This window comes from Anoplophora glabripennis, unplaced genomic scaffold, assembly GCF_000390285.2.
Source record: "Anoplophora glabripennis isolate ALB-LARVAE unplaced genomic scaffold, Agla_2.0 scaffold234, whole genome shotgun sequence".
NCBI classification, from domain to species: domain Eukaryota; kingdom Metazoa; phylum Arthropoda; class Insecta; order Coleoptera; family Cerambycidae; genus Anoplophora; species Anoplophora glabripennis.
In genome coordinates this window covers 451,810-467,488 of record NW_019418014.1, presented here as the reverse complement: position 1 = coordinate 467,488, position 15,679 = coordinate 451,810, and the positions used below count along the sequence as shown (strand labels likewise).

The following is a 15,679-nucleotide window of genomic DNA, read 5'->3' as shown; positions in this document are numbered from 1 at the left end:
TCGAAATATATATATATATAACGGTATCTATTGGTATAGTTTATACAGCAATTTTCTTTCTATTGTCATTTTTCTTCCCTGAAAATAATATAATAGTAGAAATTAGCTGGAAAGAAAATAAAACTTTTTTATACTGATTTAAAAATGACTAATTTACTCCATTACTCTTCCAACATTCAGTATTAAAATTGATTTTCGCAATAGTAGATAATAATTGTTTTTCAGAGCACATTTGCCAAATTTATTAAACGCAGTCTTTTTATTTTCTTGATATTATATTGTTACTGGATTCACAATTAATTAAGAATACCATCTGATGAGCTACAAAGTTAGTGAAAAATAATTACTACTGCCGAAATTAATTTCCGGTCAAACCGGAAGTTGAACATATCAATGAATGTTAATGACAGACACATAATATCTGGGATCATATCTACTTTATATTGTAGGTACTTACCGATATTACAAGTCGGTCCCGTCCATCCAGCCATGCATTCGCAACTGAACGACCCCCCAACCTCCAAACAAGTGCCCCCATGTAGGCACGGTGCAGGAGCGCATGGATTGTCGACTACTTCGCAGTTAGTGCCGGAGAATCCCTCGGGACAAGTGCACAGGTACTTGTCGGGTGCTGTGTTCTCGCAAGTTCCGCCATTTAGGCAGGGTTCATGGGTCCCGCAGTAATTCAGATCTGGAAATTAAGGAAAATAGTTTAATTTATTAAGGAAAACAGCAATTACTTTTTTAATTTGCCATCCTCTTGTATACGAGTAGTCCTGGTTACTTAATTTAGAGACTTCTTGTATATTCTACAACTTGCGGCTTATATCATGTCTCAGGTTCTTAAAACAGATATTGACAAAAACAACCAGTGATGATACAAACAAATGCGATTCCGTATATGGTGTATTAGATAAACGTGCCACAATCTAAGTTTAATAAAAAAATAAAGCTGTTTTTTTCCCACGTACTATTTGAGTATTTCGTTGGTTGGTTGTTATCTATTTTTGGGGACACATGATTTAAGAGGATAAACAGCTTGGTTCGACAATTATTAGTTTTTAAATAAGCTATTGTTGCAAAGCTGTATTATTTTAGGTCACAATTTTTTGAGGATAAGATTTTGAAGTCCTTCGCAAAAAATTGGAGCTGAGTGTGCCAGATACTATTTCCTTAGTTTTGCTTTTTGTTCACAGAGACGCATAATTAGTTTTTACATACTATAAAATAATATTATTTAATCCCTATTACAAGAATTGTAAAAATGAAGTAATCTATGTATCAAACAAAACGTTTTCTTATGTTCAAATATACAAGTATAAATAGGATGTTTTCTTTAGAAAAAAGAATTAATTTATGCATTCCCGAAAATGGTAATCATTTTGAAACTGCTGCTGTAAACAGTTTTTTCTTTGTTTAATGTTAATTGATATGATTTTAAACCTCAAACTCGTGGGAATAATATGGCGCATCCACCTTTGCTCTTTTTCTCAAAAGTGAAGCGGTTTAGGGTTTAGCGAATTTTGTCAAGAGTAGATGTTTTATATCGAATTAAAAAGTAAATATCAAAATTAAGGATACCAAGACGGCAATGTATGTACCTGAAATAATCTGGTGTGCACCTCAACAAACGCACTGAATAACTTACAAACCAAGTAAATGAGTATATTTAAAGTTTCTCAATTCATATGACCATCAAATTTCAATACTACATTTACTTTTAGAGAATTACTTCTCTTTTACAGAATTACTTCTAGAGACACCGGCAAAATACATTAAACATTAACTATAATGCCTTGTACTTTGAAAACAAAAGGTAACAAATCAGTAGTTTATAGCAAAAAATCGAGAATGCCACTCAGGTGAAATGAATTAAAATTAAATCGCTAAATTAAGATGTTGGTGGATTCACAAACTGTCAAACAAAAAGATCTTACAGGGTGTCCTACAATATGTGGGGAATTTGGCTCACTGAGATGATTCTTGCTAAGAGTTGCTAAATTGCGTCATTTTTTAAATAAATGCTGGATTTTTGCTAAAAGTGGTACAACATGAAATTATGGATTGAAAAAAATTATTCAATTAATGAATGAAATAAATATTATTTGCATGACTCCTCTGAATTGTTTTCCGGACACGTTTATAACAGGGCATCCCAGAATATGTGGGCAATTTCTTATTTATACAGGGGACGTTAAAATAACATGATAAGTTCCTATAAAAATTTTCCTTCGATTTTCTTTGCCACCAATGGACCAATGTAGCACAATAATGTCAATTTTTTTTACACCCTTTACAATAGAGGCACAAAAATAATATTCTTAGATAGCTTGAACCTTAAACTAAAAAAAGGAACTCTTGGTTGATACCGATAAAATGATCTGTAAAAAAACTATTGTTGTTGAATATGTTATATCCGTAAAGAGAAGTAAAGCGATGAAATTTGTATTCTTTCTGTGTCTATCTAAAAAAATAATAGGAACTTGTCATGTTATTTTAACGTCCCCTGTATAAATCCGAGATTGCTCACATATTCTGGGATACCTGTCCTGTTATAACCGTGTTAAGAAACTAGTCGATTTTGGATCACAATTCAGGGGAGTCATGTAATTAGTATTTATTTCATTCATACATCATTAATTGAATATTTTTTTCAAAACATAATTTCATGTTTTGACACTTTTAGCAAAAATCCAACATTTCGTAATTTATTTAAAAAATGACGCAATTTAGCAACTTTAGCAAGAATACATAATCATAACGGTGAACCAAAGGACCCCGCACAAATCTTATGGAAATTGGGTCCCGGTCAAATTCGCTGATTTTTTGATATGTGATAGAGTTCATCATACTGGTCAATTGTCTCAATGGCCACAAAGCTCAAAAATGGATAGTTTGACCGGTACAGAGGTTTAAAGCTCCGAATATCCTCCACGGATTTATGTATATGCGCAGTGTGTATAGACTTTTGAAATAGCCTATTTCATTTTTTTTATTATCTAGGTTTATATTTTTGAGGTTGCTGAATTCAGATCTGTTGTTAGATTTTCAAAATTGACAGTTGGCAGCTGTCAAATAGCTGTCAATGTGCTATAATAAAGCCAAAAACTTGTTTTTTTATGTTTTATCTTTCTTTTTTTTTAGTTCGATAAGTTCAAAGACGATCAATAAAGACGAAATCAATAACAATGACTATCGGCAGCTGTCATTTAGCTGTCAACAATTCTTCAAAGTCCGGTAATAAAGTCAAAAAATTATTTTTTGTTTATAACTTCAAGTTTTTTAGATAAGTGAATATAAATATGATATAAAATTATGTAGTAATCAGCTTACAGCTGTCAACAAGCTGTCAACTAACTGTCAAAATGCAATAATAGAGCAAGTAACTTATTTTTTGTGCTTAACTTTGTGGATATAAGTTTATGACATCACTTTTGAACTCGGTGATCTAAGCAACTTAAAGCTTTTTAAAAAAAGTAACTTTTTGACTTTATTATTGCATTTTGACAGTTAGTTGACAGCTTGTTGACAGCTGTAAGCTGATGACTACATAATTTTATATCATATTTATATTCACTTATCTAAAAAACTTGAAGTTATAAACAAAAAATAATTTTTTGACTTTATTACCGGACTTTGAAGAATTGTTGACAGCTAAATGACAGCTGCCGATAGTCATTGTTATTGATTTGATATCGTCTTTGAACTTATCGAACTAAAAAAAAAGGAAAGATAAAACATAAAAAAACAAGTTTTTGGCTTTATTATAGCACATTGACAGCTATTTGACAGCTGCCAACTGTCAATTTTGAAAATCTAACAACAGATCTGAATTCAGCAACCTCAAAAATATAAACCTAGATAATAAAAAAAATGAAATAGGCTATTTCAAAAGTCTATACACACTGCGCATATACATAAATCCGTGGAGGATATTCGGAGCTTTAAAGCTCTGTACCGGCCAAACTATCCATTTTTGAGCTTTGTGGCCATTGAGACAATTGACCAGTATGATGAACTCTATCACATATCAAAAATTCAGCGAATTTGACCGGGACCCAATTTCCATAAGATTTGTGCGGGGTCCTTTGTATAACAGTTTGGAAAAAAAAAATGAGACCGATAATGATCCTGTATGTAACAAACCTGTCTGATGCACATACCTTTAAAATTACTTCATTCGTTTTTTGTAAACAAAAAGAATGTTTTATTTTCATACTGCAACATTCTATATTTGGAAAAATGTTTTGTTGACTTATGATGCAGAATACGCAAAATAATATATTAATACAACACGTGGCCGATATTGCTTCTACAAAAATATAACACCATGAAGATGGAGATCTGAATTAAAAAAAATATTTTCACAAATCACTATCTCATAAAAATATCCTGTCATAGCCTACATAAATGGTTTAATATTGGTGATGTTAAGATCTAGGGATTTTTAGTTGAAAGTGCCAGCCGTGCTATGTTGGTTGCCTAAGCTAAGCGTCACGTGACTTGTATTCATTTATGAAGGCTTTGTAAATTTTTTGTGTTTTACTTAACAGCACTACCAATAATTTCAGTAATAGAAAGGGAGTTTTTAAAAATTACAAAGTGCAATGATGTCCAAATTAGTGATCATTAAATCGCAAATAAAAACTGCAACAGGAAACAAACATGCAACCTGCGGTTACTAAAAAATCATACAAATATATTGAAGATATTTTATTTCTATTCCTTTATTATACATATTATTCTTAACGTTTCGAGATAGACAAAGTTGGCATTCTTTTATCGCAAAAAAGTGAGAATAATAATTAAATAAGTTCTATTAGACAAGTGGCATGATACTTTAACCGGTTTAGAAAATATTTAAAAAAGCATTCCCAACACTATCGACTATTTCCATTTGTTAAATTGTCAAAATTGGTCATCACTTTATACGAATTTATTATGTTAATTTTAATCTACAATCTTGAATAAAGATTTGTCTTTTGTAGGAATGCGTGCCAAGCTGCAATTGTAATAATAAGAAACGACAAGCGTTTTAATGTTATAATACTTACGGCAAGAATGCTTAAAAATCCTCATGAACTTTGTTAAATAACAACTGCAATAATTATTCTGTTTGCACTTTGTAAATGCAGATCCGTATGCCCAGATAATACCTTGCAATAATATATAGAATGTATTCGATTAAGAAAATTTATTCCAATAGTTAGTTAAATTAAATGTGGAAGTCGGATAAACACTTGACCAAAAATCTATAAACCCTAGTCGTATTGAGTTATCACGCAAAGCTTGTCCCTTTTTTCGACACACGTCATAGTCAATGAGCCATGAAGAGGGATCGGCCGCAAATGCATTAAGTTAACAAAAGGTTTTAATAACGCCCTTATGGTTAAAAAATGCATGATGGCTTATGATAGAAATACTCTAAGCCTATTGATTGAATTGGATCATGGGATTAATGTTATGAAAATGATACTATAGCTTTAACACTCTAAGCATTGTATTAGTAAGTGTTTAACATTAATAGAGTTGTATACTTTATAATTATTTTTATTTTTAAAAAATGTTCCTAATTTACTGATAAAATCATTTAAAGTCGTTGGACCTTGAAAATTTGAAAATGTTCAGTTTTTCGGTAATATTGTAAATGCAATTAAAAATTTTCAGATTCATTTAAAGCCATTTGACCTTGAAAATTTTCAAAATTGGAATCTAGAAATTTTTAGTTGCATTTGCAACATTACCGAAAAACTGACGTTCGCGAGAAGGATTTTCAATTAGATTTTATAAAAAACAGAAACACAATTAAACACGGCATACAGAAAAGTTTTTTTAAATAAACACTTCCACACAACCACTTATACTCCGAATACCATATCATTCCGAAACTTCCGAACGTACACTTTCTCTTTTGACTTCCCCCTTTTTTCCACATCGAGAGAAGGTACAGGTCTCTAGCAATTTAAAAAATCGTTTTTGTTCTCAATTTTCCATCTGGAAAATGGTGTTTCCAATAAAATACATACTGAATGATACATAGGAAACATTTCTACAATATTATTGATACAAAACGAATATTAACAAATAACCATTATAATTGTGCACTGGGCGACGGCGACGTATCATATAAACTGTTCAAACGCAGGCAATGGGCGATGGCGATGCTGCTTTAATTTTCGCGTCACTCGTTCCCCCACGCCGTAGTTACTCACGTGTTGGCCGCCTCGTTGCTATGACAACTGCCGTAAACAACGCTACGAAGCGAAGCGGAATACAAACTGATTTGGATCCGCGTCACTTCCTTATGCTATCCGTTGTATAGTACAAGGTAGATGTTCCCGCTCAACGAAGGCTATGTTTTTTAGAAGGTGTTCATCGCGCAACTATTCTGTTTATTTATAAAACAAACACAATACATTTTTAATATAGAGTTATGCTTAAATTATAAAATTTATATAAAATTAAAACTAACTTGCACAACCAAGCGGAAATAGGTGAAGCGGTGCGTCATTTGCGTCACCTGGCGAGCCGCCACTGTAATCAACTGAATTGTGAAAACGGCATCTTTAATTTCTCTAACAGGTATAAAAATTGTTGGAATTTATTTCATTTTTTTAAATTTTTTTTATTTCTACCGGAAAGTCTTTCATCTGTTTAATCAATAAACAATATTTTATTTTAATTTCCGATTTTTTACAATTTACAAAAATAGGTATGATCTTGTTCTCAATAATAAGTGATTATTTTACGTTGCACAGTAGAATGACAAATTAAAGATAGTACCATACAAGCCAACTTTATTTTTGACTGTTTTTTCAAAACCAGGTTTTTGTGCTTATTACCAAATGATATCTTTCTTATGTTTGAGAGCCGGGGTAACCAATTTATTCACAATTAACTGAGATTCTGTAATAACTTTTAAAACTTCACAATTTTCTTGAACAGTATTTTTCTTCAAAAAATAACAGCAGTTTACTTTTATATCAATTCAATTTTTTTTTCTGAACACCCTTTATATGCAAAATTAAAATTTTCATGGAAAACTTATGTTAATATGCATCACATTTTTTTCAAGCATTACTCTTCTCCGTCAAATGAAAAATAAAAATGTTTTGTCTCTTGTCTCTAACCGTAGATATGGGGTATATAAATAAACATCAAAGTATTGAGTACCTGTTAAATTAATTACGTAAATATATTTTTGAGATAATAATTTGAAAAAATTAAGGAACTAAATTCTAATATTTAATATACGGATATAATAAATTTTCAAAATTGGATAATCTGAACAACTTGCTTTGTTGTTGGACTCTTCAGCTTTCATTGTCTCTAATTAAAATGCAAAGACTTTCACTTCATTAGTGGTTAGTCGTTGAAGACAAATATTGATTCCATTGTTCTAAGGAAATCAAAAATAGGAATAAGCACATCACGTATTATACATCACAGGTAATCTATAATGCTTATGTAAATAAAATAATGTTGAAATAGTTTTTATCGTGTCTAAGAATATAAAATTATGTTATGATATCTTTGTATTTTTATTTTTTTCTCGCTATCTGGAAGAAAATATATAAAATGAGCAACGAATGAAAAAACACACTTTAATACTTCATAGTACATAGTTAAAATTTAAAGTAGCTATAGAAAAAACTCCGAGACCAAAGGGTTACTTAACTGTATTTTTCTAAACAACCGGAAGCGAACACAAAGAAACATTCTGAACGTGCGAGTGAATAACTAGAAGGAACTAGAGTAATCAGTTTGAAGTATAATATTAGTGTTTTACGTATACAAATGTCTGTTTCTTAACATGGTTATTTAAAACAGAACGTTTGTCATAGGTACCGTACAGTAGAGAATTACCCGGAGTTAAAGGTATGGAGGAAACGGAACAAAACTTTAGTTTCTTATTATTAGAGATCGGAAATGTTAGGCCTGCTGTAATGTTGTACAGGGTTGGCCAATAATAATTTCTTACTCATAAGGAAAGCGATTGTAGAAAATAATTAACAATTGTCTTAAATGTTTACTTAAATATCTTGGGCGATCTGTAAATATCCATTTCACAAACGAAAATGACCGTTCAACATTTACCGGGGTCACAGGTGCATATCTAAAATAGTCGAAGTTTTTAATAGACGCTATTTTTACTAATAATGACGAAGTATCAGCTACTTCACAATTTAGTAATCTCACTATCCTCGTCATTGTATAATAACATGTCTGCCTCTGATCTAAAGCTTCGCATCGATCAATTTATTCGATACGTATCTACTTGTACCCTAATGCCTGTTTTGTCGGCCTGGCGTGCCGTTGAACAATCTAGGATTTTTGCTGAGGGAAGTTGTCTGAACATTTCATTGTCGTTTGTGCGTGTGTCAGTGAGTTTGATGATTTGCTTGGTCGAATGTATGGCACATGTTTTTATGGTAGTCAGTATTGTTGTGTACTGTGAGCATAGAACGGCACGCGGCTTGACCACAGATTTAGCCTATTTCTGCTACTACAACCCGTATTTCCGCTTACTAGCATAATATAATAATAATCGAGATTATTTTTGATATTTCAGCCTATGTGTAATAATATAATAAATTGTCTTATTTATTTTGAAGAAAAATAACATATTTTTATTATTTCTGTATAATTTACGTATATAAACATGAGATCAAAAGGCGCCTTTTTGGAACTCCTAAAGTCTTCAGATATCTATTAGTACTATGCTTTGTGATGTTATCTGAAAATCTGTTCAAGTGAAACTTACATATTTAATTCTGCATAGGCATAAATATTTAGGTATACAGAAATATTAGGTATATATCAACTAAATATGATGTTTATGATTTAGGTCACCCTCTAAATATAATTTCACGTTAATTATTTACACTTGAAATTATATACTTAAATGTAACAGCGTAATGTAAAAGATGTACCAGATTAGTAATAAATTGTGAATGGCATGTAGAATACTTTAAAACAGCGTTTTTCAATCGCTGTCAATATAATATATGCCAGTCATTAGTTGTTTTTAGAATTTATTTATTTTGCAATTTCTTTGACGTAGAGACGTGAGGTTATATCCTACATAGCGTTGCTTTCATCAGATTTTTTTTAGAGACGATTACCGTGCGGAACTAAATGCATCTCATAAATGTTTACTCATCTGCCGTCGTACTTTCTAAATACATACGTATGAAAAGTTGAACTGACCTAACACCTAACAGTAATTTAATAGAAGAGTAATTTTATACTAAAGAATTTGTACGCCAATTCCTACCTACATTTGGTTTGAACAATAGAGGCTTCATACGCTTTGTGTGGTCCACTGAATTATATACAAAATATGAAAAATTATATGGATGGTCCTAATCAAACAATCCAAAACAACATGAGTAGTAGGGTAAAATCCGATAGAACGGATCAGCTGTTTCATTTAACTTTAAAATTTGGATTAGAAAATTTATATTCCATAATCCAATTATATGTATTTGAGGCTCGATTAAAGAAAATAAATATTTCAGGAAAATCCAAAAAGCTGTTATTAATCTGATCTCGGATTGGGATTTCCTAAAAATTCTCATAAGGTTGAACTGCTTTTAGCTTATGCACATGCTCAGTAGCTAATAGTTGACAAGTGTTGATTCTCCTCTTGCGGTTTTGCTATTTTGGTTCTCTACACAATGGGGTATTTTCCAACATTTTAACGGTAATCTAAAATGATTATACGTAAAAGAATAAGGCATCCACATCTTTTCATTTTTATTTTGACCTCATTTAAGTTTCAAAAAAATTAAAAAGGACATTGCCTCTATGTAGTAACTTATAGAATATATTAGTCTATTGCAGTGGCAATATGCGAGCGTTATCATCACTGCTTTTATCTTTTTATAAACCATTCCTTCTGTGTTGTCATCAGATTCATTCAGTAAATTGACATACGTAATTAAGGGTAATAGCAAGAATCTGATACAATAAAACGGACATTTCAAATATTAGTGAATATTGGTTCATAAATTAAAGAAGTTCTCGTTAGGCTCAATCAATTAAATCTCTGGTTATTAAGATGTTTAAAAAATATGGCTTTAATTGATATTTTAGGTGTATAAATTACTTTTAGAATAATGTTTTCCAAACGAAAATTCGTCCACATTGTAACAAATCACCCAATCTGGCAATTATGGTTTCGTTTTACTTTCTTCAGTTATTGCAGAGATTGCAGCGGTCTCTAGTGGAATAAATGGAACCGTTGGATTTATAGAATTCTATCGAAAAAATCAATGCAGATATCGATAACAGTTATGACACCCACTATTGTGCCAACAGAAATTCAGCGATTTTCCTAAATTCAAAATAAAACATCCAAAAATATTTAAATAATATATATTTTTTATAAAATTTAAAATATTTATTTAAAATTTAAATAATTATTTTTGATAAACGAATAATTTCTGTTTTATTTGCAGTCAAAGGAAACCATTTGTTTTATGTCTAGTATTTGGAATATAAACGGTGATTTAATCATAATATCATTGATATTAACCAGAAAATCGAAAAAAAAAAAACAATTACTTGATCTTGTAAAAGATAAGCAAATTACTCAAGTCCCGCTAATACGGCGCTCTATATTGCAATACATTTTCTGACCGGGATCGAGCCGGCGGACAACAGAGCGTTCGAATACTGAAGCGAAACAGCTGATTTCTCCAGTCATCTTGAATTTTGCAGTTGGTTTCAAAATCAAAGTACAGCCGTACTGGCATTTTAAATAGGTAGGTATCATACTACTCCTTGAAAAGGAATAAGGCACTAGGTATACGTACTACAAACTGAATAATTAATTTAACATACTAAAAACTCATTCAATTATAAAATATAGTGCGAACGTTAACAATATTAAAAACACTAAATTGTAATAATCTACCATTCAAAAACAGAAATATTTGATTCATTCATGTCTCTGGGTAAAAAGATCTGTTTACTCCTTGTCGTTCACTACCTATTAAAAACATAGTAAAAACTAGGTTAGTGACTAATAATGTCTTTGTGGGTCAGCGGTCAGGAACGGTTCGAAAAGGGATTTAAATTATGGTCGTAATTTTTTTAAATATGTATTTTAAAATTTTTTAAGCGCGTATTCGTATTCTACTTTTTTTCCCTATCTTTCCTTAAAATTAATGACATTATGACTGAAACACCCTGTATAAATTAGCGTATTGGTTATATTGTATGCCGTTTTATTTATTTTTTTTTAGAATCATTCGAATGTATGTTATTTAAAATTAGTAACATTTTTTTTTTAAATTTGTGAAACGCACTGTTTAATTTATATAGGATCATGTGAAATGCCCGCATTTAAATTAAATGCACAGAATCATGTCCTTCCTGCACACAAGCAATTTCATTGAAGTATAACTTGTAGGTACGTCACTCCTAGCAGAAGTCAGTGGTATGACCCTATCGCTTTTTAAATATGACGATTTCGTTACTAACCCAGACCCAAGCGCACATAGACGTGTGCATATATCCTCGCTTCATCCTTCGAAATAAACAATTTTATCCGTTGGATAAAACTGTCGAGGATGAACGAAGTGCATGGGCGCCTTTAGCCTGCATTGGCTAGCACCTGTGTCAGAATCCCACGGTGTTTTAAAACGTTTCACCAGTCGAGATCATGCATATGTCCGGAGTCTGTTGCCGCTCTTTAACGGCTTTACATTTTTATAAGTAAGCGGCTTAAATTGGTTTATAGCCGCTCTTGTGTATGCGCATTAAAATCCGCTTGTTTTAAATAAGCAGGAGGAAACGGACTTACGTTTGTAAAGGTAACAAAGGATGTATTATTTTTTATTGATGGGAAAGGAAGCTGTCGACGAGAGGTAGAACTCAATTAACCGTAAAGCGGCTGGTTAGAACATTTTAATTTTTTGTGTAAATTTAAAATTTCAGCCCGTTACTTGTAAGTAATATGTGCACATATAGAACGGCCAAGGAATGTTTATGGCATGACTTAATACAACATATTTGCATAAATTACCTTTAGTTATCACTGATATTACTTCAAATAATTATAGTTAGCATTCTACTTTTTGTAGCAGTTTGGATGGGAATTCAGAGTAGGTACTTCAAGAACAGAAATATTATCTTCCTGGTTTCCAACGCTAAACTAAATCGACAAAAAGTTGAAATTAAAGTAAAAAATGTCCGCAGTGTCAAAGGAAAATTGATTGGTGACATTAGTTTTTAGTGGATATTGTAGTTAAAATATATGAAGCAAACTTCTTTTTTTTTAATGGGAATCGTTGATGGCTATGCCATGGTCTAGTAAAAGAGTGTACTCTCCCCTGGGGGATTAGTTTCTATTGCTTTATTTGGTTGCATGCCTCAATAGGAAGTTTTTTTTTGTTTTTTATAGAAATGGTTGAGAATCTTTTTACATAGGCTATAAAATTTAATGTTTTTTATTATTTCAAATCAGTCACTGTAAATTGTTACATAAAATATATCATCTAAGTGGAAAAAAAATATATAAATATTTGTGACCACCTGCCATAAAAATAACGTCAATGTAATTTCTATAAAGTATAAAATAAATATGACTTATTTATAGATACCTTCATAATCTTGTAACCAAAATATGATAATTGGGTCAAATATACCTTAGTCCATAATTGCTCCATTTGCAAGTTGCAAGGTGTTAAAAAAAAATCAGAAATACGTAAATATCTCGAAACACATACAGAATTTTTTTGTTAAAAATATAATTTTGAATATAACGTAATCGTTAAGAATAAGAAAACACTGGCATAGAAATTTTACATTTACAATGACAGGAGCAAATATCTACGCCATTGAATTTTCTGGAGTTTTAATGACTACATTTTATTGGTAATACCTAATATGTACCAAAATATTTAGTGGCATCGAAATTCTGACGTTCCTAATGACGCTATTTCATTAATACCCCTACCAGTGGAGTTTTTTTAATCTACACAAAAAGTACTTTGAAATATTTGTATGTTTGTGATAAGTATTTTCGAAAAACTTAGTAACTTAGGAATACTTTGTAACTTGCAAATTGAGCAACTATCAATTAAAGTATTGGTTAATATTAGTGATCCTTCATTTTAATACACCTTCATAATAAAACAGTATATCTCATATTTGTAGAAATAACTGGGTTATATCATTGGAAAATACACATCACATGGCAAAAATGTTTATGCCTAGACCTTCAAAAAGATCGACTCTGGACTCTGTATTTTTGGGAATTCCAAGAAGCGCCAAACAGTGCCGTTCGTTACTTTGAGTTTGGTGGGAAATTATAAATTATAAAACAAATATTTACAGGCTTAAAGAAATAAAAGTTTTTCAAAAAAAAACTTAATATCTCAGAACATACAGGACGTGAATGAATTGACGAAACGGCAAATTAAAAGAAATTAATAGATGGAGTAGTCAGTACAAAACGGTCATCTTTATAAATAAACTATGATAGTTCAATGCGGTAGCTTATTATAATAAAATGTGAGTTATAGATAAATTTGTTATCTTTTATAAATATCAGCAGTTGAAATATAACGGATTTGAGTATCCAGGTAAGTATTACTATTAAATATACGTTTGTATAATGATCTTCATTTTTGTGTATCTTTAATTATTTTTAACAAACGTATTTGTGTTCATTCAAAATGATCCTGTGGATAAGTGAATAAAAAGCAAATGGAGGATACAAAAAGGGATAAGGGATAAAAGGGATAATAACCTAAGTACGTTTTATTCTAGGAAAAAAAGTTTATATAAACCTTTGTGCGGATATGCTTCGTTTCTGAGATACAGGGTGTTGAAAAATAAAACAAAATCATTAGTACAACAGCTGCTGAAAGTGGCTACCCCCGACATTAATACAAGCTTCTGCCCTCCTCACTAAATAATCCATAGCCTACTTTCGAACATAAAATTCTCAACTTCATTTAACGCCTAACGGACTCGGCAAAATTGCATCTTTGCAGAAATTTGCAAATTTCTCGAATACTGTGGCTTCTAGCGTTGTTAAGGAAGTGTGCATTTTTTACTTAAAAATGATGTAGGAATATTGTTTATTCATAAAAAATCGCAGAAGTTTTCTGTCAAAAAATTTATAGCAAATTAAAATTAATACTGATAGCATACGTAGCGCCCTCTAAGTGCTGCACAAAAATTAATACCAAATTTTGATTTCTCATTTCTGGACAAAGGTTTATATATTTTTTTTTCTTACAAATAACTCAGGAATAACCATCTTAAATATTTGAATGTACTTAGGTTACACCCTGTAACACTAACACTTGTTTTTATTAATTTTTAGAATCTACCATTAAAATTTGGAGAAGCATTTTGGTTATGACATGTAGATATAATATTGAGAAAATAATTTTATAGTGTTATTTAGCGCTTTCTTTGTTTCAAATAAAAAAATAGTCATATTCATGGTTGACTAGATCAAAAACTCAATTGCACTGAGTTTGGTGGAATAAATATATTATGATCCATTTATCAAAAAGAAATTGAATATATTTTGTTCAAAATTCATAACGTTTTGAGTAAACAGAAAATCTAAATCTATTAATTTTCATTAATAAACTCTCGATTCAAGAATATATGTATATACGTATTAAGCACCATTAAGATGTCACAGACGACGGATAGGATCATAACGGTACATAATCGTTCCCATTTGCATTAAAACCATAAAAATTTAGTGAGAGAGTAGCAGATGCAGTGATAGAAAAGCGCCCGCACGCACGCACGCACGCACTTACGCAACTGTTGCAAACATAAAAAACTAGGAGGACAGACCTAAAGGGACCCATCGGTCATTCATCAGCATATACAAAAAAACTAGAGCACAATAACTCGAGAGGGTCTATTTTGGTGGGAATTAAACATGTATATGAGGTTCCACGGCAAGTGCGCCCCAACAATGCCGCACTTGATCAGGCGGTTTGCACACCCTTCCGATTAAAAACGCAATCCTAGTAAATACTGTTGAATGTGGGTTACGAGAAAATGATTAACTAACCCTTTAACGCGTTTTTTAGGCTGTGTACTTGAACATGTGTGTTAATGTGTCGAGGGTACCGCAGAGGTTATAAATACTCCTATCAGTCTGATGTAAAATTTATTGATCAGGGGGTTGCCACTTACAAATAATTTAATGGAGTAACGTTCACAGCCCATCCCAAAGGGGCAATAACACTTATTTAGGTTAACTTCTGGTGTATTCATGGTTTTAACGGGGTGTGTTCTATTGGGTAATTGTTAATAGTAATATCGCGCCATCACTTCTCATCGATTTGAGCTTACAGTTCCAAAATGGTTTAAAACTTAACTGTAACGCATTATATGTTGCAATAAAAGATGAAATTTTCCGAGATGTTACAATCTTTATTAAACTTCACTATCATCAATTTTAATCTGCCATTTTTTAACATTTAATAATTCAATAGAAACGCTGGCTTTAAAAATCAGTAAGAATTGATATTTACTTGTAATATTTGCTCTTTTTCGTAAGAAAAATAAAATCTGTTGGAGAATATAATGTTCGTCGTATGTGCGAAAGTTAATCAATACCGTAATAACTAAACATTGTCATAAGTAAAGATTAACACAACTTTAAAAATAGCTCAATTTTTAACATAGC

At 31.2% G+C, this 15,679-nt stretch overlaps 1 protein-coding gene across 2 annotated transcripts in view; it reads right to left on the bottom strand.

The window, feature by feature from the left end:
• Positions 1–15,679, bottom strand: part of LOC108909321 (protein jagged-1b) — a 297,128-nt gene that overhangs the window by 31,375 nt on the left and 250,074 nt on the right. For both annotated transcript variants that reach the window (XM_018713634.1, XM_018713635.1), the window contains exon 7: positions 458–691. In XM_018713634.1, coding sequence (XP_018569150.1) covers positions 458–691 — 234 coding nt within the window. The remainder of the gene's footprint in view (positions 1–457; positions 692–15,679) is intronic.